Raw genomic sequence first — 23,345 nt, forward strand, 5'->3', positions numbered from 1 at the left:
GGGTGCGACATTCTAAAACCAGCGCAACGGCAGCTCACATTGCAGCTCAGGTTTTGGGGAGACATGCCTGAGGAGAAGTCGTTAATATTTTTAACGGCCTGACAGATGAGCAGGGATGTTGGGGGTCTACTAGTCGACATGGTGGGATACATCTCATTCCCTCTGCGGATAGGCCATAACTCACCTGGCTCGGACACTTCGCTGTCCAAGGGAGAGATGTCCTTCGCTGTCGTCTCCTGCCTGCTGCTGGACGAAGCTGCATTGGGCAGCATCTGTGGTGTTCGAGGTTCCAGGTGAGATGAGGCCGGGCCCAGACTGACCTTTGCCTTCCGCCCTCTTCGCATCATTACATGCTGACCGTCTGAACTCTGACTCACTCCTGTCTCGGCACTCCCTGTTGGAAAGGACCACAAAATTAAACAATAATAATACAAAAAAAGTTTTCGTGTCTAGATCCTCTGGTATTGCTTCAATGGGACAAGACAATGAAATGATGGAACAAGACAGCATTTTGTTTGATTGACTGCTGTAATAATTGTTTTGAAGGACAAATCATATCCATGGAAAATTTATGCAGGCCCATTCTGTTCACTTGAAATAATTAAAAGGATGACAATATAATAATTGCTTTTCAAACCATTTATTACTTTGTCACGATCGTGTAACATTTCCAGCATGTGTTTGTTTTTGTTTTTATCTCCAGCTGTTCAGAAGTGCTAGGAAAAGTGTCTTTTGCAGTGGGTTATACCTGTGTCACTGTGGCCTCCAGCCTTGTTGCTATTGGTGTTCTCAGCAGAAGAGCCGGAAGCAGCCTTCTCTCTGTGACAAAGCATGCTCTCCCCTCTGGAACCACGCTTGGCTTTGGCCTTCTGCTTAAGCTGGACCATCTTGGAGCTCAGCAGTCTTGGCCTGCCTCTCTGCCTACAGGGAGCCTTCAACTGAAGAAAGAAAAAAACAAGGAAAGAGGATGAGAGAGGGGAGGGATTGAAGTTGAATGTGAGAGATGCCCTTAGGAATCTGTTATGAGTCTCTTTTCTGTAATAAACTAATATAGTTGGAATACGGTATATGCACTACACTGTACTGTTCTTCACTACCTCACATTCAGAACATTTAGAGAAACTCTGGCTTTGGTAAAAACTCTGCAGTGGGCAGTGATGCTCTGCTCACCTGTGTGCCGCTGATGTGATGGTAGGTGCTGTTGGCCATCTTCTTCCTCTTCCTGTGTTTGTCCCCGCCTCCAGCCAGCTCCTCGTCCGCTGCCAGCAGGCCCGGCCCCGTTCCCGTCGACCTGTCCATCACAACAGAGAGAATTCATGAGCGGAGTGGGGAGCAGGGGATGAAAAGGAGAGATCAGAGGGGAGTGGAGGGCTTGCCTTCCCTCTTCGTGGCTTTCTAATAACCCTCTTTTCAGCCTTTGATGAATGGAGAGGCAGGGGCCCCTTTCCCTGCCGCACGCTTGAAAAATTGGGATCTGACGGCAAACCGAGAAATATCCGAGTGAAGTGCTGGTTAAGCAACCTCCCACTCATAATTTTGTTTGTTCTTTTTTCCCTCTTGTTTCTCCCTCTGCCTGTTTTCTCACTCTTTTTTCATTCGGCACCAATGGTTTTAGGGCAGCGGATTCCGGCATTACATTAATACAAGCCCCTCTCTCTCTTATTACCATATCAATGCATCTCTTCCCATACAAAGGAGCACAATTCAGTGGCCTTCGGGAGGGCTACTGAGAGTGAGCGAGTGTGTATGTGTATGTGTGTGTGTCTGCCAGCCATCTAGCAGACCTATTAAATTGAAATTGGGTTGAGCTTACACACACTCCATGCGGCCCATGGCTGGGCTCTCGTTTTGCTGTGTGCGAGTGTCAGCATTTTTCCTCCCTGAGCTGCAGACAGCCACTTCAAAATCGCCACAGGCTCGCCTTAGTCACTGCTCAGAGGGGCGGGGCCGCTGTCAGCCTGCCCGTCAGTCACGCTGGAATGATTGGCAGGCCGGTGTCAGAGGCTACAGCGGCGTGCGGTTGGTGAATGCCATGCCCCCATGTCTTAGCAACTGCTGGCACAGTGACAAAGCAGACACCTCAGCGGTGCCCCGTGCAAGAGGTCCATCTGTATTCCACATGCCAATAGCCACGCAAAAACCCAATAAAGAATGATTTTAAACGTTACCGCTTTTGTACAGTCAGAATGATTAAAAATTTGAGTTCTTCATCTAATTTTTGTACACAAAGGCCCCAGGCATAATTACAGGTGAGAGTTTAAACTCTAACTGCATCATAGTGGATAAAATAATGCTTTCAGTGGTCAGTAGCAGCTAATTTTTTCATTTCCCCAATTCAATTTATTTTTATTGTTCACAAATTAGGTCAGATATTTGAGTATAACTAATTGCATAATCTTCTCAACAGAGAAAAAAAAACTGGAAAAAAACTGAAAAAAAGAACAGGAAAACAGATTAGATGAGCTAGCTTACTTAATAACTATGTTCCTGTTTAGAATTAAAATGAAAATTGATGCTACAAACAATGATTCTAAATAAAAACATAGTTCTTATTCTAGGTTTCTGACTAAATTTGTGCTGATTTGCCAATCAGCTTACTGAATATGCCATGAGTGATGAAATGTGGACAATGTTGTGAGCCTCTCAATGACAACGGAAATACAATGTGTGAAGACGTATGGACAGATAAACCCCTAGTTCAAACACACAAACAGAGCCACACTCACTCCCACCTAACAGAGTCTAAAAGAGCACAGGATCGGCTGTGTTGCGCTTCGCTCTTCCGCTCAGCTGTCTTAGTGCTGGCTGGCTGCCCTTTACTCTGGCCAGTGCTGTCAGAAGGCATCAGTGTCCTGTGTACCCAACCCCCCCTGCCCCCCAGCACTGCTACAAAGAACCTCCGCCAGGCCTTCAGTAAGGATGGGGACGGGATGGAGTATGGGGTGGGCAGAGTGAAGGGGGGGGGGGGGGGGGGGGGGCGCCTGCAGAGAGAGCCAGGAGATTCATGGCCAGGACAGATGGGTGGGGGGGAGTGAGGGGAGGTAGAGCAAGAAGCACAGTCCAAAAAACTCAGTGGGGAAGCTTTTCTTTTGCTCACGAGAAACTTCTTTCTGTAAAACAGCCAGAGCATGTGTGAACAGTAGCTGAAACTTCTAAAGCTGCAAAAAAAAAAAAAAAAAAAAATTTTTTTTTTTTTTAATTGTTCCCTCAAATTATTCATATTTTATTATCCCCTTTCCGGGCTCAGGATCATTTACAGTTTTTTCCACTGTTCAGATAAATGCAAAAACACCCGCATATAATGTAGACCCACACACACCAACCTGCATCATCAGTTCTCTGTCTGACAGATACCAAACACGGCCCAACCCCCCAACCATACCAAAGAAAAAGCAGAAAAAGGTACAGAAAGAAGAGAGATGTGAAAAAGAGATTAAGCAGAATACAACAAGAATGGAAACAAGAGAATAGTAAATGAAATAGAAAGAGATAGTAAGAGAGTATTGAAAGATAATGATACACAAAAAGAGAGCACAAGAGAAAGAGAGAAAGCAGTCCTAAGGGAGTCTGTTGGCTGACCTGAGCTGCAGGGCTGGATCGATAGACACTAACCTCTATCGACCCGCCACCACACTCAGCATAGATGCAACTATCTAGCCCTGATACCCAACCCAGGTATACCACCCCCCAACCCTGCCAGGGACCCCATAAAACAACTCTCCAATAAGTTCACCCCATACACCCCTCAAAAGAATTCACTTTTACTAAACAAAAGCATAGCACTGTCATAACCTAGCAGCCCTTTACATTGTAAGAACAGTTAATGATTAATGGACCAACAGAAACTGCAGCAATAAAATATACTGGCACTGTTTAGTTTATTTAGTATTATTAAACAGAAATAACTATAATGTAATAATATTTATAACACAAAGAATACCTTTCCAAAGTGGAAAGAAAAAGGAACATTCTTAATATTCAATGGAAGTTGTTGTAGGGCTTTCTACAGGTCCTTTCATAAAACCTAAACTCAATGTAAAGAGTAACATGAACAGGAAAATTTAGTTTTAGTAAATAGGTAAAAAATAGCAAAAATAGAGCTGCAGGGATTTCTGGTGTGTGAGACAATAGATTCTGTATATTAAGGTCTTGCCTACACGTATCCAGATACTTTTCAAATCTAGGAATTTTCATGATGTTTTAGGGATGTTTTGGCATCCACACAAAAATGCTGCTTTTAGTCACTAAAACTTGGGGTAAAAAATTGATTATGAAAATGCTGACATCACAATGTGTGCATATATCTAGATACCACTAGACTTTAGATTATGACATGGATAAATGTAAATACTGTTTTACTACAAGTTCACAGGACAAGCACGCTCATGCAAGCATTCTTGTCTGTGTGGATGGAAATATTTTCCAAAATAGAGGGAGTGGAATCTCTATTTTTAGTCCTTTAAATATATATGGATACATGTGGACATAACATAAGTGCTTAAATACAGCATAAGCAATTGGTATAATTGGGGTTAGCCAACTAACACATACAATATCATTAATGATACATTTAATTACATTATTATAACATCAATCAAATACCATAAATGTAAATGTATGCCCATCATTATATTAATACCCTTCATTTTACAATGCAATTTAGCCTCTCTACATCACTACTTCCATAATGTCTTTCATTTTTTTTCTCATGTAGGTCTCTCTCTCTCAGCACAGGCGTGTTGCTCCCCAGCTCCACTGTGGCCATTAGGGGCCAGAAAGAGGCTTTTCCTTATCTACTGAAAAAAAGAATAGAGCTTTGCTCAGTGCGAGAGAAGGATTCTCTCCTTGACACAAAGTGCATCTGTATTCCATGTCAGCTGCATTTGAATACAGCACCCAGCGTCTAAACCCACCCCTCTGCCCCACCAACCCCCCCACTGCCACGAGAGAGCAGGTCACTGTGGAAACTCAAGCGTAACCTAACACCGGCCCTGGAGCGAGCTTCGCCGGCCGATTGTTTGGGCTAGGTGAGGGCCGTGGCGGGGCTGCCTATTAAAGCCCAGTGTGTGAACAGAGCTGACAGAATCTGCCTTCCCCCCGCCCCGCCTGTCGCCACCCGACGACGACCTCCTGACCTCCTGAACCTTGACGACCCCCTTCAGCCCCTGTGTCAAACCTGAGTCACATTCCTGCTGTTAGCAGCCAAGCCAGTGGGAGTGGAGAGCTTGTGTGTGTGTGTGTGTGTGTGTGTGTGCAAAGAGGGGAGGGGTGTCTCAGACACACTGCTAGAGAATTCACAGCCCCCTAATTACAAAGGCCCTTCTCCTAAGAGAGGTCAGGATTACACAGTAATGCCATTCAGAGCAGCGGATTGATTAGAGAGAGAGAGAGAGAGAGAGGGGGAGAAAGAAGGAAAGAGAGAGAGAACAAGACTGGGTGACAGAATGGCAGTGTGCAGCAGTAGGAGCACCTCTTCAAGGAGGGGTAATCGATTTCTAGAAGTTCCACCTTGTGATGATATTTATGATTTTCAGTGCTGTGAACAGTCACACGTGGCACAGGTCCTGTATGTATTATTTTATGATGCGCAGTACATACACTGTACACTGTCATGGCACATGTCCCATGACTTCTGTCATGTTACATGGAAGCTAGAGAATGCTGCACTGCACTGCACTGACCTGCGGGACGTGTTTCGGGACTCCTGCATTGAGCTTGCATGTAAGTCACTTGTCTGTTCCTATATGGCAAATTTTAGCCATACATTACCAGTCACGATCATTACCACCCACTGAGCTGTCCACTGTGGGTAGTAATGCCAGTCACAAAAAAAATATTTTCTATTATTACCTCTTATTATTACTGTAAAGAAATGTGAGTTTTCTTTACCATACTGAATGACTGATTTCTATCTCAGTCACTAATGTATGTGTTTTTTTTCTACTTCAGTAAGCATATGAATGGAGGATATGGGCCCAGTATGTGTGCAGTGAGTGAGGGGATATCACACTCTTGTGCGAGTCACATGACAGCCCTGCTCCTTAGATTTGAGCTTGGTGGCAAGGGCATGAGGACCTGTCAGCACTCCTAACCTCTCTTAAAGACCTCTGACCTCTTACAGCTTCTGCCTGCAACACGCTGCCTGGGGACAACCCTCCGAGAGAAAGAGAGAGAGACACACACACACACATTCCACGATAGAACAATATTACAACCCATTACAGTCAATAAAATTGTCCTGCTTTCTATAATCCTCAGAACACACAGTAAGGCCACCGTTTACAGTTAGATTACCCAACAATATCGGATTTAGTCTGACATGAAAAATACACAAACAACACACATAACCCGAAAACAGAAAGCCAGTGCTCTGCTGTGCTTCCTCTCCCCTTCAGGCACTCCAAAAACAGGACTTTACGACTCTGATAAATTCCAGTGGCAGGAAGTTGTCATTTGTTTTATTTGGCGGAGGGCATTATTAATGGCGTGGATAAATGCAGAGTGGGTAAAGCATGTGTAATTAAGCTTCAGTCTCCCGCTTCTCATTAGAGCTCCACTAATCAGCCTGGCCCATAATAAAACAGGAGTTTTCTTAATCAGGTGGGGTAAACTGGTTTGACCGAGTTTATCAAAACGTCTGAGGCCTGGCGTAAACAGAGGTGCATCTCAGGAGAGAAAGCACATTCATCACAGTGATAACTTCCTGCTCTGACTTCATGCAGGCATTTGGACACTTCGTTTTATCAAATTAATATCGTTGGCACGACAGGGGTGAGGAGGACTTACAACACTTGTAGATAATCAATGGAAGTTATAAATATGATTAATGGAGGGCTCTTTGCACTGATTAAGCATTTAGTCTGCCTCGTTTAAACTGATACCAGCCTTTGAGCCTCATTTACTTATACACAATGAATGACAGGAACTGCGCCAGTAAGAGGTGTTTACCGCATCAACTGGATGCGGTAATCCACAGCAGCCTTAAATGTCGAGAGCTTGGTTAGTTAGCTAGTTATTACTGATCTCTGCTTTAGACCTTTCATTTATCATTCATTCTCTCTGTGGAGAATGTGAAGAGCCCATTTTCTACTCCAGTTTATCTGAATAAACTCCAATGGCTTTCCACATTTTGTCTAATTTAAATGGATAATTGTGAAATGCAACCTTCCACACTTGCTTCTTCAACAAGGCAAAGAATCACACACTGGGCTTCAACTGAAAACTGCACATGCACAATCTGACACAACTGAAAGGGTGTACTAATTGCGGAAATGTTTGAATCATATTTCTGTGTTGTATTATTGCCAAAACACAATTAATAAACATTACATTTTACATACTGTTGCGCTTGTCAAATCCAGGGGGTTAAAGGAATTTTTACCTATTTTTAAAACCGGCTGCTAGTCAAATCAGTAAGATTAATTAAGATGTGCAGAATTATGTGATTCCTAGCAGTCATACTTGTTAACAGTTAGTTGAACATCTGATACAGTTAAGGCCACAAAATGTATACTACGTGTTATAGTGTTGAGTATAGTGTTTACAGTGAGTAGTAACAATATTTAATTAATATTAAATTAATAAAAAGTCAGGTGATTAGTTCTGCTGTGTTTTTTGGCTGAATAGTAAAAATGTTCACCAAGATGAGAGAAGCGTCGAGTTTGTGATTCACATTCATTCTCTATTCGTTTTCCATCACTCTGTCACTCACACACTGTTTTTCTCACACACAGGTTATGACAAACACAAGAGGCACTCACTTGACCCTTTTGAGGGTATCTGTTGGGGCAGGGGGTCCAGGGGTGGGCTTGCGTTTTCGTGGCCTACCCGGGCCTCTGCGGGCTGGGCTTCTTGAGGTATCCTCTCTTCTGTTAGAAGAACACACAACACACACACACACACACACCACACACACAAACAGAGACACACGCACACAGGTCCACAGCTTGTCAGTCACTCTAATTCACGCTAATGATGTTGTATAGAGGGAAACACTAAGCTGGCCTAATTGCTAGTGTGGCCAGGGGAAGGGGCTTAAGCTGGCATGGGGTTTTAACCCGCTGGTCAATGGCTTAAGTAAAGAGGACGCTGTACATGCTGGGTGGTCTTGAGCTGTTGAGATTTTGAGTGGAGTGAGAGAGAAAGAGAGAAAGGCTTGGAAAGTGCCTATAAGAGTAAATGTGTGTGTGTGTACACTGCAGATCAGGAGGTGTGTGTGTGTGTGTGTGAGGGTGGTCCATAGCTCACTCACTGGTGGTCATGTTTTCTCTGTAGCTTGGCCAGCTCTTTCTGTTTCTCCTTATAGCGCCGCTGAAGTTCGGCCAGGCGCACTCTCATCGCTAACTCCTCTCTGTCCAGCGTCTCCATGATGCTCTTCACTGGACATACCTGTAAAACACACAAACACAGAGTGCAGTGCAGTGTCAGCCAACCTTCAGGCAATGAGACTGGTGACATCAGCAAATATGGTCTGTGTGTAACATGGTCTGTCTTTTACATGCAGAATCAGAGACGGCTAGACCGACGTCTTACTTTAATATAATAGCTTTCATTACCAAAATAACTCTCCTTCTTTATGACTGAGACTTATGGGCTCAATCATTAATTCACTACATTTATTACATATTAATTGCATTTTTCCATATTTTATGTAAGAGAATTACATTCTGTACTGACAAGGGTAAATATGTGTCTCTAAAGTTGTCAACCTGTAACCAGCACAAAACATGTTTTCTTCCTAATTATAGAGGCTTTCGCTGTATAGGGATATGGAATCTAGTCTAATGCAGTTTTCCTCATAAACTGTGGCCTGTTAACATTAATATTTATGTCGTGTTTAGATGGGATGGGGTGTACACATACAGATTTATGAGAACCAATTTTATTGCACACTTGCTCTACACAGGCAACGCAGATGAGAAACAGGCCGAACCATAGAATCATTCATCAGCTCATCACAGAACACAACCTCTCCATGTCCTTCTGTTTGCTTGCTTTTCAGTGTGTTTGTATGTATATTTAACAGTCAAATGCAGTACTATACACTAGTTACTGTTTGGTAGTAATTATCGTAATTACCAGAGGAATGCATAATATTAAAATATTGAATAAACTAATCTAATCATTTGATTGGTAGAAAAGTATTACACAGGCATCAGCTGTTAATAAATCTTTTACCAAAACTCATGCAGGTTTTTTGAACAGTGATCTCTAAATAATAAGCCTTGAGGCCAACAAAGAGTAGATTTAGTGACCATAAATCGGGTTTTACTTATTGATAGCTTCTTACAGTAAAAACGCAGTAATGTGAAAAAAAAACAATATTAATAAACAAACAAGTAATGTAAACATATAAAAGTACTAAAGGACAGGACATGATCATACCGGCTCGTGTCGTGGCATCCATTTGCACTTTTTGCGCAGGTTAAGCGTTCGACGTAGGGGTGGGATTATGCCTGTTGTGGGCGGAGTCAGTTCCAGAGCACGTGCAGCTGCCAGGGTCGCCAAACTCTCCAGGTCAAAGGTCAATCTCTCTTCTCCTGCAGGAACACCCAATTAAGAACATACATAACGTACCTAAATTAACTTACATAGTACTCCTACAGTAAAACAGTATATACTTTAATAAATCAACGTTTGTGTGTACTGTATATGCATGTTCATGTGTGTTTGTGTCTCAATTTTAATTCTATCAGGAGCAGATAACCACAAACCTATAGACACTGTGCCTAATACTAGAGGGTTAGGCAACCTCCAGCATTGGGCTGTCGATATATTTTTGAAAGAATGAGCTGGGAAGTCAAGGATGAGGTAAGATGTTGATCATCCAATATTTTGAACTCAAAGCGCTGTTGCCAATGAATGAAATAAAAAAAAAAACAGCAATGCTCCTATTCTCCCTCACACAAATATACAACTCTTCGTCTCATGCAAATAAACTTGAGAGAAACAAAGTCAGTACATGGTTATTGAGAATGGAGGGTTGAGAGAAAGAGAGAGGGAATAACATTGTGTATGTAGGTAGAAAGCAAAATGGAGAGCAAACAGCCTCTGAGCACGTAGTTGTTTCCTGCCGGCACCTTGTGCTTTCAGACGCTGAATGAGCGATGATGATAGCTATTAACCAGAGAGCTTATCTCTGTACACGAGGCCTAGACGCCAGGAGCCATGTTACACAAAGAGAGAGAGAGCAAGAGAGAGAGTCTGAGAGAGGGAGAGAGAGATGAAGAAGAAGGGGGAGATTTCTCTACATTTATCTCTGTCATTAGGGCAGGCCACACGCTCACAGCCTCCACTCAGCAAATGAGCCTTGAATATTCATGACAGCCCAAGCTGGCCTGGGGACAGTGAGGAGACTGTGGATGCATTTTCTGTGTGTGTGTGTGTGTGTGTGTGTGTGTGTGTGTGTGTGTGTGTGTGTGTGTGTGTGTGTGTGTGTGTGTGTGAGAGAGAGGGAGAGAAAGCTTGTAGTGTTACAGCAACACAGAATAAGACAGAATTGCAGTGTACACTGCAAGCAACTCCGTGAGAAAGTGGAAGAGAGGGAGAGAGAGAGAGAGAGAGAAAAGGGAAAGGGGGAGAGAGGGAGGAAGGGGAGGCCAGAGGGTGGTGGGAGGGATGCAATAAGAGGTAAAGTGTTTATTGAGCCATCTATTTATTCTCAAACATGCCCTCATTACTGACATGGAAAGAATCCAATTTCCTCTACAGAGGGGGAAAAACTGGGGAAATACACACACACACACACACACACACTGCACTGGCAGTCTGGTAAAGGAGAGAAACGCATGAGAGGTAGAGGTAAAGAAAACAAAAAAGAATAAACATGCAAGATTGGTAAAATACCAGAGAAAATACCATGTAATAACATATACACACAGACACAAGATTAGCAGAAGAGTTAGAGAGACCGAAAGAAAGCAAAGTGAAGGAAAGACCAAAGGCAATATATGTAAAAGGCAAGAAAAAACAACAAAAGAAAAGTATGAAAAAAAAAACAAATATGCAAAAATAACTCCATGATAAAATGAAAGAAAAAAGAAAATTAAGAAAGAAATAACAAAAAGACAAAAAGAAAGAACGCTGACAGTTGAATTACGCTATCCTGAGGGGTCTTTGGTTTCCCGGGGGTCTCAGGTATCCCATCTCTCTGACATCATTATGCCAGTTATAGCCCTGTGGTGGTCAGGCTGAAATCAATCCAGAGCCCGCTTTAACGAGACCAGCAGGACCCTCCATGCCAGCCGCGGCTCACACAGCCTCACAGGCCAGCGGGATACGAGAAGAGTGGAGGACAGGAAGACACAGGGAGTAAAGAGCTGAGAGCCCGAGAACAGGATAGTCCCTCTGGACACAACACACTGTCCTACTGCTGAAACTCAGTTTGGATGTTACTGAGAAAACTCTCATATGAGGAATTTACTCACAACTTCCTTATGTTATTCAATTATTAATTTATTTTATGGGATATAACATTTACACAAAAACCATTCCATCTGTTACATCACTGACCAAACAGAAATTGAAATATGGTGAATGGGTCTTTTTTGTGTGGTAAGGTAGGACAAATAGAGCTGGATGTGGTTTAGATGCTGAGACTGTAAGAATTAAAGTATGGAACAAAAGGCAACTGGCCTAAATTGCTGCATACAAATGAAAATGTATTTAATGTATCAACAACTGTTAATTTAAACAGTTCCTCAGACTCTTCTTTAGACACCTTTATACACAATGTGCACTTAATGGTTAACATTTGTCTTGCCTCTATAAAACATTAAAGGCACTGATAGCTGTGGACAGTATACAATACATGCACTGTTCAGTCCTGTACATACAAGGGCTGATTACTCAATACTGACCAGCAGGGAACTTACAGTAATAATAAATCAAACTACTGTGGCTACAGTAGCAAGAAACCCAAGTATTCCAGCACTTATGAGTAAATGTTATTTGCCATTAAATCTTGAGCCAGTGTGTGGCCGGGACCTGACAGCAGAATACAGGCCGCTGTGTGTATTTTTGCCTCCAGTTTTATAATAATTCAGTGGCAGCCTTTATTAATGACATCTGCCCTACCGCAACACGCTTCATCTACTCTGCTTTTATTAATCTCCACACTTGCTTAGAAAAAAAATACACGGCAGATTACATCACATTTTTAATAGTGGATCAGAAAATACAAGCTCTCAGACATACGCGCACCTAGTGCAAAAAAGCTGCTGAGCGCAAACGCAGTGAGCTCGGAAAGTCTTTTCTTTTTGTTTTGCTTTTTTTTCTGCTGTGCCAGATCCTTTTGGGATTCATTGGCTGCTAGAGGATGTTAGTGTAAATAAAAACATCCTTTGGCAGGGAGGCGCAAAATGCTCCATGGAAAAGCAGCAAGGCTTTAAAGCAGCTCTCACAACAATGGAGGCTAATTAGCCAACAAAAGCAGCGCAATCCTGAGAGGGAAAAGATCAGCTGTTTTTACCATTTCATCAACTTTTCACAGAGGGACACAAGGAGCTGTGGGAAAGCCGGGGCCTTTTTCCATCTAAAATGAGGCTTATAAAAGTGATCAAACAGGTTGAGGGGCATAGGCAGGGGAGCGCTCCCTCAGGATGACTCAGTGGACACGGTCCAATCCAGAAGACCCGGGGGAGCCAGCTATCATTATAGCTGCCTTTTAAGATGGGCTCCAGCCCTTTTAAAAACAGCTCCCCCTCCCTTTACTCTGTCTTAGTTTCTCCCATAGGATGCACTGGACCCCGAAAGGCTGTGGAGCATTTGATCTCTGGGCAGGAAAAGGCAAGAAAGCATTCTAAGTGTGAGTGAGTGAGTGCTAGATCGTGGATGTGGATGTGTGTGAGTGGATGGATGGATGTGTGTGTATGTGTATGTGTGCGCTGAATGGAAAAATGGGTGGCCATTTAGGAGTGGGTCACTGGATATGTGTATGCTATGCATGTGTATATGAGTGTATCTATGAATGGTTGAGTATTGATTAGTGTTTGTGTGTGTGTGTGTGTGTGTAAGAATAAAAACTGGATTGTCATTTAGGAGTGGGTCACTGTGGAGATATGTGTATGCTGTGCATGTGTGTATGACTGTATGTACGAATGGTATGGTTGTGTATTGATTGGTGTTGGTGTGTGTTTATGTGCGTGCGTGTGTATGCATGTGCACACTGGACTAAAAGCTGGATGGTCATTTAGGAGTGGGTCACTGTGGAGATATGTGTATGCTGTGCATGTGTAAGAATAAACCTGAGTCTGTCTTCTGGAAGGAGGTATATGGAGAGAGGGGTGTTGGGGGGGGTGGCTTTGTTATCTTTCCCTTCCACAAAGGACAGAGAGCTGGCTGGGCTGAAAAGCCCTTTTCGCACCTCTTTTTGTGCGGAGAAGCAAAACAAAATGAAAGACACAGCCGTTGCCCTCCCCTGCTGCCTATATCACAGAGCTACAAGACCGCGCATGCAAAGCACTGATGAGAAATTAAATCATGTGTATGATTGAGTGTGTGAGGCAGTGTTTGCTATTCTGATAAGAAGAAATAGAGGGACAGCTCCTTCTTCGCGCTATACCTGGCTTCTAAAATGAATTCTGCACTGGACTAACTGAAAATACCCAATACGTCTTGGGGCATTATGAAAAAAAGGCATCTCATCTGATGTGTGTGTGTTTGTGAATGCATGGTGTGCTGAGAATATATGCATTTTATGTATGCATGATGCTCCACCAAATAGGAAATACATGCTTGTTTGAGTACCTCCACTCTCCTGGCTGGTGCCCCTCTCTTGCTGTCGCCTGTCCAGGTCAGCGAGTTCGCTCAGAAGCTCCATCCCCTGATGAAGGGGCACGACTGGGGCAGGAACCATCACCGAGGAAGCCATTTGAGCATCTCGTGTAGCACAGAGAGCTGCAGCGATCAAAAGCTCCAGGCTCCAGATGCAAGAGCCAGGATACTGGTTACCCAGAGAGGAAGGCTCTGGGCAGGGAGTGCAGGGTGCTGAATACTGGGTAACCTCCTGCAGCTCTACTGAATCACTAGGAGAAGAACACCTTTCATCAGCTGCAGGCATATCCTGATCAACCCCAGTGGGCTCCATAGTCTGAAGCTCCTGGGAAGTGGTGGTAGAATCCTCAGGAGGTGGTACAGTCGCTTCCTCCTGCATTTTAATATCCTCAACTGGAGCTTGGGCCTCCAAAACACTGTCATGGTTATGGCAGAGTATGCTAGAAGTGTCTGCTTGTGGTTCCTCCAAAGAGAGGTTACCAGGAACTGGACAGGGGGAGCCAGATGTAGCTGGACATGAAGCTGGACAAGGAGAGGCAGGGCTACATGTAACCACTGAATGTCTCTCATCCACCTCTTCCTCTACTTCAGTTACCATACTTTCCCTCTGGACCTTCTCGCTTTGGGCCTCCACCTGGGAAGCCATAGTCGGAGATTCCACTTCCACTTCCCTCGTGGTGGAACATGGGAGGGACTGAGGTGCAGGTTCAGCAGGCTCTGCTTGCTCCGCCTCCAGGTCAGCATGTTCGGCCAATTGAACCTCTTGAGGTGAGGGACCAGCTTTGTAACCAATAGCAGGGTAGGTATAGCCTGGTGGGAGATCTATATAAAAAAAAAAGAAAACACAAAACAATGTAAATGTGAAGCCTTGTATCTTCTTAATTAGTAGCTATTTAAACATCTTAACTTTGTACTTTTTGTTTTGGCCTATTTTGTGATTAAAAGTGTGCAATTAAACAATGCTGTAAGTGATACAGTTATACAAACTAGGATGTGGTGTTACGTAGTGACTGGTTGTTAAATAATCCTATTCAATTTAAGCCTAGCCTTTGGAATCTCTTTTTGAACAGTCTTTTGCTAAATTGTCATTGTCACACAAACACATAATTGTTCTTCACATTATGTCAAACTGTCATATTGAGTAATCCAATAGAAATGCTCCAAAATGACATGAAATACCAATTTTTCATTCTACTGAAAGTTAAAAAGGTTTTTTCCCCTTCCTGAAAAGTTGACATTTCAGAGATACAAGGTTTTTGTGGGGCAGCAACGACATACTAGCAATGCACATCTTTCATTTGTTACAGACATCACAGTGTGACCTTGCCAGTTAAAGAGGCCATGGCTCCTGCTGCTGAAGTGTGGACTAGTAGAGCAGTATATGAAGTATACTCCATCTCCGCTGACAGTGTGTACCATTCAGACGCTGCGTCGCATTTATCTATTACCACTCGCACATATAATGGAGCCTGTGCCATAAAGACTATGGGGCAGGCGTGAACGAAATTTCCATGAATACTGAATTATGTTCAAGGGGTTATAGATGTAGTGTGTGTGTGCGTGTGGTGTGTGTGCGTGTGTGTGTGGCGCACAATGTTTGGGTGCGAGAGATTGCACGCAGTATTGTTTGCGTATAATTTAGTCTCTGAGTGAGCATGTGTATTCATCTCATTTGGAGAGAGAGAAAATGATTGTGTGAGTAGCAGTGCATGTATGTCTGTGCGTGTGTATGTGTATGCACTGCACGTGTGTGTGCGAGATCTGTGGCATAGCAGGGTATATTGATGACAGCATGGTGTCTGGATGTGATTGCAGAGCTAGCCCTGTCACCCCAGTGCTGGGTTATTGATGGTATCCATCCGCTCTCCCTGACAAAGCAGCCAGATGAATTTGTATCCTTCCGCCGGCCAGGGCTCAAGGACCCCTGAAGGATAAGGGACCCCTGTCTCCAATCTCTCCCCTGTCTGCCTGCCTCTCATAATAAACCCCTAGCCTTTGCTTTCCTTGCCCACATCCACACCTAGAAGAACATGTGAAATCTCTGTAAGGTGTCTACACTGTATTATATACTAAAAATGGTATATTCACATTAGCAGAAAGGAGGGAAACAAACTTACATGGGTTTCTGCTTTTTTCTTTAAATTGTCATCAATAATCAAAGGATGGCGTGCTTCTTCAAAGGCTTTGTGTCTCTTATCTGAAGCTCAGTACATTTCTTTTTCAGTCTGACTGTCCCTGAGCCTCAAAGGCAGGCCGAATCCCCCCCTCCATAACCCCTCTCTCTCTGGCCTTAACCTTGAGAATGATAATGCAATACTCTCTCCCCTCCTTCCTCTATATTCTGCTTTATCCATCAAAACTATGAATGGTGGCAGAGAAATGCCTCTTCTCTTCGGATCCCACAGTGCTGACCAGCCTTCAGTGCACAAGATGCATTAAGTACCCTGATGCCGCATGCAAGTAGAAATGATTCATTTTTAGGCTCCACCCACATATATAGTATGTAGTTTTTCTGTAGAAACTTTTGCCAGATTGAACAAACTTTACAGAACACTGGCAAAAAAAAAATGTCTATTAAGAACTTACAACTATTTTGGTTGGAAACAACTATTAAGAATGTGATTCAATAAAATTTATTCAAAACAATTGTGCTGTAAAAGTAGCTAAATTTTTTAATTCACATACTGTTACGCTTCTTAAATAAAAACACAAGTATAAATACATATATAAATATAAGTAAATATTTGAATAATATAAGTATTATTAAAATATTAATATACAGTATATATCACCCAAAAAAATCAATTAATCAAGTATGATGAATATGGTTAATATAATGCGAGACGAAAGACACAAATCTCTATTATATTTAGTTCATGGCTGTGACTAATTTTATTTCTGTTATTTCAGGGCTGCTGTTTTTGTGGAAATTTGAGTTGACATCTGGTTGGAAACCTGGCCAGTGTGACCTTCACATGCATGCTGAGTAAGAACTGAAAATGTACTATAAATATAAAAACTGCAACTTCAATGTAAATTTGTTTGAATAAGGTTTTGGTCAACATTATACAGTCTAAAACTTCTCCAACTTAGCAACAGTTGCCACAAAACTTGCCTTGTATTTGTGGGAAGGGCACGGGTACATCAATTCCTTCCTTTATTTCAGTGTTCAACCCATCACTCACCTAAAGCTACATTAAAGAACAGATTTTCCTCTCGTCTCTGCAGACATGAATAGAAGTGTAATACAACTACAGTGGAAAAAAAGCCTTCTGGGTTTACTTCACTCACCGGGCTCCAGAGACTGAGGGTAGTCCTGCGGTGGCTGGCCCTCTCCTCTCTTGTCCTGGGATTCTGCTGCTTTGGGGAGGTGATGTGGGGTGGAGTGGGGGCTGAGGGCGGGGGAGCGAGGGGCTGCTACAGCAGGACTAGGCTCGGGGCAGGGGGTACATGGGGTGCTCTTGGGATGGGGCCGCGGGGCAGGAGAATGGCAGCAGGGCGAGAGGCGGGAGGCACAGCCCCCTGGAGAGGAGGAGGAGCGTGGATGTTTGCTGGAGGAGGGGAATGGAAAGGGCTTTGCTGGTTTTGTTGTCCGAGGCTCAGGGGAACCTTCGTCCAAATCGATGGGAGGGTCCTCAGGTTTTATCTGTGAGAATAAAAATGGTTTTCAAAAAGAGAGAAATTATGGAACGCCAAACATCATAGATTCAGGACCTTATTGTTTTACATCATCATTACATAAATATCAAATATTTGCACACTTCTACTTTCCAATTACCTAATTTTTTATCTGCCACATTGTGAAGTTATTTGAGACAAGGCAGCGTGGTCCACCAACTCCATACGTAAAGACTAAAACTGATTAAAATATCATTCAAATAAACTAAATAAATCAGATCACTGGAATTTAAACTTAACCTGATGATGCACATCTGACTTAGAGCTATTAATCAAACAATAAACAAATGCTTAGTAATGATCTTGTGACGGGTAGCTTTCAACATTCCAAGTAGTCATCACTGGAAATCTCATCATGGCCTCGAGCAAGTGGTTTGGTTTAGGTCAAGTTTGGTGAATTCTGGCCAGCTTGGGTCAGATTCAGAGCCAGAGCTTGTTGCGATGGGTCAGGTCAGGTGGGGACAGAATTTTGCAGGACCTGGGTCAGGTTCAGATGCAAAACGTGGTGATGTGGGTCAGGTCAGCTCTGGACAGATTTGGCAAGAATGTTCTGGGGCTATATTCAAGTTCAGACGAAACTTTCAGGGCAGATTAAAGCTGTGGTAGAACTTCAGCCAGCAAAGGTCTACCACTGAATACATTTTAGAATTTAAGAAATCTCAGTGATAAACTTGTACTGTATAATTTTAACAGCTGTCTTTGTTCGTCATGACACAAGGCAATACTTATCAAAGGCTAAAAATGCAGTTCTTATGCAGGAAAATGAGTGGATACTGCAGGGACTTCATAACCAGAATTCTGCTGACCTGCAGTTCATTGGCATTCAGTGGGGTTTCTCATTTGTTTTCTATGCAATGTGAAGAAATACCCAACATAAAAACCCCAGAATACATCTGCAGTGCTATGCAGTGCTATGTTCTTCAGAGCAATCTAGAAGTAAGGAACACATTTCTGTGGGGAAAACTTTAAATTTGATCAACTTGTTTTGTGTGTATGTGTGTGTAAAGGTAGAGTATCCAACATTTCTTAGTACATCATGCAAGAAAGACATATTTTCTAAGACTATAACTAACTTATAACTTCTATTCTGCCTGCCTGTTTCCGTCTACATAGGAACATTTGTTCAGAACAGAGCAACTTCATCAATGCAACTTGCTCTCATAGCCTCCAACATTGTGGCATTGAGGCCAGAAAGACGGAAAATTGTGTATAGTGTTTATGTTACCTGAGAATGTGTGTGCCTGTGCGCCAGCTCCATTGCCTGAGCTGCTCTGTGATGTTGTTGGTGCTGATGCTGATGGAGCACGTAGAGGTCCGGTTGCCGTAGAAACTGGCGGGAGTAGACAGAGGGATGCTGCATGTGTGAAGTGGGCCTGCGAGGCCCATACACAGGGGGCCACAATCCCTGCTGCTCCATCACTTCTACAACAAGGGAGAAAAAGAGAGGGGGTGGGTGAGTGTGGGGGAAAAGGATGACGTCTTTTTTTGCTTTAAGATGGAGTGACACTTGTCACACAGCTGCACTGTATTCATTTAAGGGGCAGGTATTCCACTTCTCCTCCTCTTCACCTTCCATATTGTCTTCTATCTGACACAGCCTGTGTACAACATATGCACATATACATCCTGATATTCAGCACACTCCTCATTTCTCTCTTTCCTGAGAAGCCAAAAAAGCTGCAAGGCTGCAGTGTTTCTGCAGGAGGCAGATCGTGTATGTAAACGGTTCACATTCCACATTACCCGTCACTTATCCTTACTCTTAGTCCTGGTTTACCTCCACAGATTAACACAATGCGACGGTCACCAGTAAGCTCAACAGCCACACTTGCTCGCTCTCTACTACCACCCAGAGTAATGCCAGTCAAAGCAATTCAGCCCTGCTCCCTCAAACTGTCATATGAATGTGGCTCTTTGCATGAGTCCTTCCTGACAGGCTGCTGGAGGGAAGAGGAGGGCCGAGTCCCAAACGGCGCATACTTCTTCACTTGAGTTTGGATGGAATGAAGATATGAAAGTCTTTAGAGTAAGACACATGCAGATGCCTAAAGATCTATTTAATCTATATATTTTAAAATCACATTATACTCTACATGTACCTACATGCTCAGCACTATGGTGAGTTCAGAGCTCCTCTCTTTTTTAATCTTTGGGCCCAGTACTATTTAAACAGGGCACCAGTCAATTGGAGGGTACCACACACATCCATTTACTCGCTCACTCACACCTACAGCCAGATCACCTACCATGTGTGTTTTTGGGAGCTAATAGGAAATGGTAGTACCTAGAAAAAAAACACACCATTATAACATGCCAAACTTCTCAAAAAGAGGGAGAAGAGCGACAAATAAACCCACAACCCCAGTCCTACCCTGATTTAGTTTATATGTTTTTATTTTTACTCACTTTTTTTTACTTTACTGCCAGGAAGTACCTGGTATTCTGAATTAATGTGTAATGTTGGCTGTAAGAAGCACTGGGCCCTCCAAGCTTAACATTAGCCTATTTCAAGCTAACCCTGACTAAAAACAGCAGGTGTACATTTTGAGGTGCACATGTGTAAATTTATAGGGTGTTGAAATTGCTCTTACATCTGGCCAAATTATTTTTTTTTATCTAATTTTAAACAGCCATGTTTTAATATATACTATTATTCAGATTGCCAGTTAATTATATTATTTTTCCCAGCAGATTGTGTCACTTTATAAATGTTGAAGTAAGGTAAACTAAGCAGTTATTATTATGCAGTAAAGGGTGTAGCCCTATCCTGGATTGAGAAATAAATAGTAATGCTGTTAATCAGTGTTTCCCATACTCCCGGACTTCAAGACCAGGGCTGGGAACATGTTGGAAATACCTAGTGATTTATTTAAATCTAGCAGACATATTTCCTTTTTTTAACCTAGAAAAAATGTCTAAAATGTCATACTTAAAAAAAAAAGTGTTGGTGTTGACAAGTGTCTGATATTTGGTGTCTGGCTTATACTGGACTGTCAACTGGGCTGGTCCCGTCTTACTCTTTGCATTCTATTTGTTGAAAGAAATGCATCGCTGGGTCTCAGGGCAACTATGGATTAAAAGCATGGTACTTTCTGTGATAAATCTGGTGTGTTCTTCCTGGTGAATTAGTCATGCTAATTTGCATAGTGTGCCTAACTGTTGCATGTGGTACCATATATGTACTGGTGCTCTCTATAGGGGTTATGGGCTAAGCAAATGTGGATAAGAGAAGGGAGCTAAACAAAAAACTAATATTCAGGCACATTTAAAGCTCTATTTAGCTCAATTCCTTTAAATGCATGACTAGAACTCCATGTTGCACTGACTGTTTTGGAGGACGGGGTTATCTCAGGGACAAATTTACCATATTATTTTCTGTGCTCTAAGACGGATGCCTGCGAGAGTGGGAGGGAGAGAGAAAAACGAGAGGAAAAGACATGGGGAGGGATGCACAACAGCTGTGGACTTTGTCTCAGCCTTGAGATTCAGCCCACAGAAAATTTCAACACAATATGCTTCTTTTACTGCTTTTCACATGCTACTCATTCTGGGCCTCCTTCTCCTCCACCCGTTCCCTCCTTCCCTGGCGTACGGCGGGGCTCTTTGTATGAGTGAGATTACTGGGATGGGGGTAATGTTTCCCTGGGGAAGGGTCTGGTGGGTGCACTTCCCCTCTCGGTTGCGGCTCCTGCGGAGCGCGGAAGGGAAAGCGCTGCGCTGAAGAGCAGAGAGCTAATTAAATTTCACAGGCTGAGCTGGGAGGAGGGAGTCCAGGCACAGCATAGATACAGCACTCTACACAGGCGCACACAGCACATAACAGCCACGGTCAAATCAAAGCCCCGGGAAAAGCTCTGGAAGCGAGTGTAGGCCACAATCAAATAGTTAGTTTGTTTATTGAACAGACACTGTGTTCAAATGGTTCACAATATGCTGGGAAATAAAATGGAAATCCCTTTTCTAGAAATCAGGTTTCTAACTAACACACAACAGAACAAAAAGGCCAGTAAATAAAGTAATGGGTAAAGCATAAGAAATTCTTGTTACAATAAAAATGTTAGTTGTGTACTGCAACACCAGAACCACAACTACAACCGAAGAACTAAACACTGTCTCCCTCCCATTCCCACTCATTCATTCAATAGGAACTAGCTTTAAGAACAATAGCTCCTTAACACACCTTAATGTGAATGCATAATGCACATGCTATATGTTTCTGACATGCAATTATGTACACATTTCCCTCACAGCAATGTGTAAACAATCATACATTCATTTGCGCTGCACTTCCCTGACACACACTCAGACATACACCCACACACAAAACTTAAGCCCAACTGCCTCTCCTTCTCTAATCCGTTCTCTATCTCATGCAGAATGTATGCATGGACACCTCACCCCCAGCAAGCATTTAGTCAAACACAGCCGCTACCTGCTTGAAATGATAATTTGTTTAAACGTTTTTCGGAATTCCGCTCCGTGCATTCAGAGTGAGAATTAGAATTAGAATTGTGAGACCATTCCCATTAAGCTGATAATAAGATGTGCAGCAACTGCCAGCATGGCTTAGTGAAGCATTTTACAATGATTACAGAATGATAAGGAAACAAAGCGGGGGAAGAGACACCTCGCCACACTGCCGAGGCAAATGAGGTTGGAGAAAGCAGAGTGTACACTACAGTGTGGCAGAAAGCCACAGTGAAAGCATGAGCAGCTGTAAATCAACATCAGGAAAACAAAAAAAAACATAATATTCTTGACTCAGATTTCATTAAAGACGATTTTCTGTAAACATACCTAGATGGTGAGTAGCAGGATGGGCAGCTGGTTCAGTGGGCAGGACAACTAGGGCAGCAGAGGGGTCCTGGGGCAGAGGCAGAACAGGCTGAAGGGTGCTGGGCATGGCAGCAGAGAAACCCGGTGGCAGATTCTGGTGCAAGGCGGCATGACTAAGACCTGAAAATAAAACAGAGTACAACCAATGAACAGAATGAATAGATATCATAGGTAAAGCTAAAACAACTGTCCACTCTACTGTACTCCATTTTGTCCGTTGTAGCACTCAAAACTGCAAGATGAACTGCTCAATGCTGTTCTTACCGTAAGAGTGGCCCATCCAAAGGGAGGGACTTCCTGTCCGAGGCATCCAGTGATGATGAGCTGGGTGTGCGTGTGCAGAAGGATCAGCTCCTAATTGGCTACTGCCTGGCACGATGAGGTGAGAGGTCAGATCTCCATGGCAGCTGCTGGAAGGGTGGATCCTAGCAAACTCAACTCTTTCCTTGTTTTCCCTAAATATTAAAAGCAAGAATTTTAAGGCATGACCCATGAGAAACAAACAGCAAAACAGACAATATGACCTTTGAAATCAATGGATTATTAAAAAAACATGAGCAAAAACCTGAGAAGGAGTTCTCGTTCTCTGTCCAGTGGAGGCAGAGCCAGCTGCTCTTCACGCATCCTCTTCCTTTCGTCCTCCTGATCCAGTGGATACATGGAGCGTCCAACATCTGACAAAGAAGAAGAGAGAAACCAGTCAATCACAACCCAGCAGCACTATTAGGAAGGTAAAGATAGATATTTAAAATTAGATTTAATCAAGAAATGTGTCAAACTGACTACTGCAAAGCTATATTAGGAATATAGGAATCGCTTGTCATATTTATCATTTGAGGAAAGACGTGCAGTATAGCACAAGCTAAAGAAATCAGTTACATAAAATGTAGTTTGACCTGCGCAAAGTAAAGCAGTTTGGCAACAAAAATCCAGCTGGCACTAAAATGACTAAAACGCCCAATCTGGCATGTTACAAGTCTGAAATGTCAGCACCAATTTGCACGTAGCTGATTACGTGATTTAGCAACCAAAAATGACTAATTGGAGATGGTTCCTGT

At 43.0% G+C, this 23,345-nt stretch overlaps 1 protein-coding gene across 2 annotated transcripts in view; it reads right to left on the reverse strand.

The window, feature by feature from the left end:
* Positions 1-23,345, reverse strand: part of bahcc1b (BAH domain and coiled-coil containing 1b) — a 111,358-nt gene that overhangs the window by 13,152 nt on the left and 74,861 nt on the right. For both annotated transcript variants that reach the window (XM_007259297.4, XM_015608380.3), the window contains exons 6-17: positions 22,853-22,961; positions 22,552-22,742; positions 22,249-22,407; positions 18,677-18,873; positions 17,065-17,419; positions 13,747-14,595; positions 9,385-9,539; positions 8,252-8,388; positions 7,761-7,868; positions 1,171-1,291; positions 749-938; positions 185-394 (exon numbers count right to left, since the gene is read on the reverse strand). In XM_007259297.4, the coding sequence (XP_007259359.3) occupies positions 185-394; positions 749-938; positions 1,171-1,291; positions 7,761-7,868; positions 8,252-8,388; positions 9,385-9,539; positions 13,747-14,595; positions 17,065-17,419; positions 18,677-18,873; positions 22,249-22,407; positions 22,552-22,742; positions 22,853-22,961 (2,781 nt within the window). The remainder of the gene's footprint in view (positions 1-184; positions 395-748; positions 939-1,170; positions 1,292-7,760; positions 7,869-8,251; positions 8,389-9,384; positions 9,540-13,746; positions 14,596-17,064; positions 17,420-18,676; positions 18,874-22,248; positions 22,408-22,551; positions 22,743-22,852; positions 22,962-23,345) is intronic.

This window comes from Astyanax mexicanus, chromosome 15, assembly GCF_023375975.1.
Source record: "Astyanax mexicanus isolate ESR-SI-001 chromosome 15, AstMex3_surface, whole genome shotgun sequence".
Taxonomy (NCBI): domain Eukaryota; kingdom Metazoa; phylum Chordata; class Actinopteri; order Characiformes; family Acestrorhamphidae; genus Astyanax; species Astyanax mexicanus.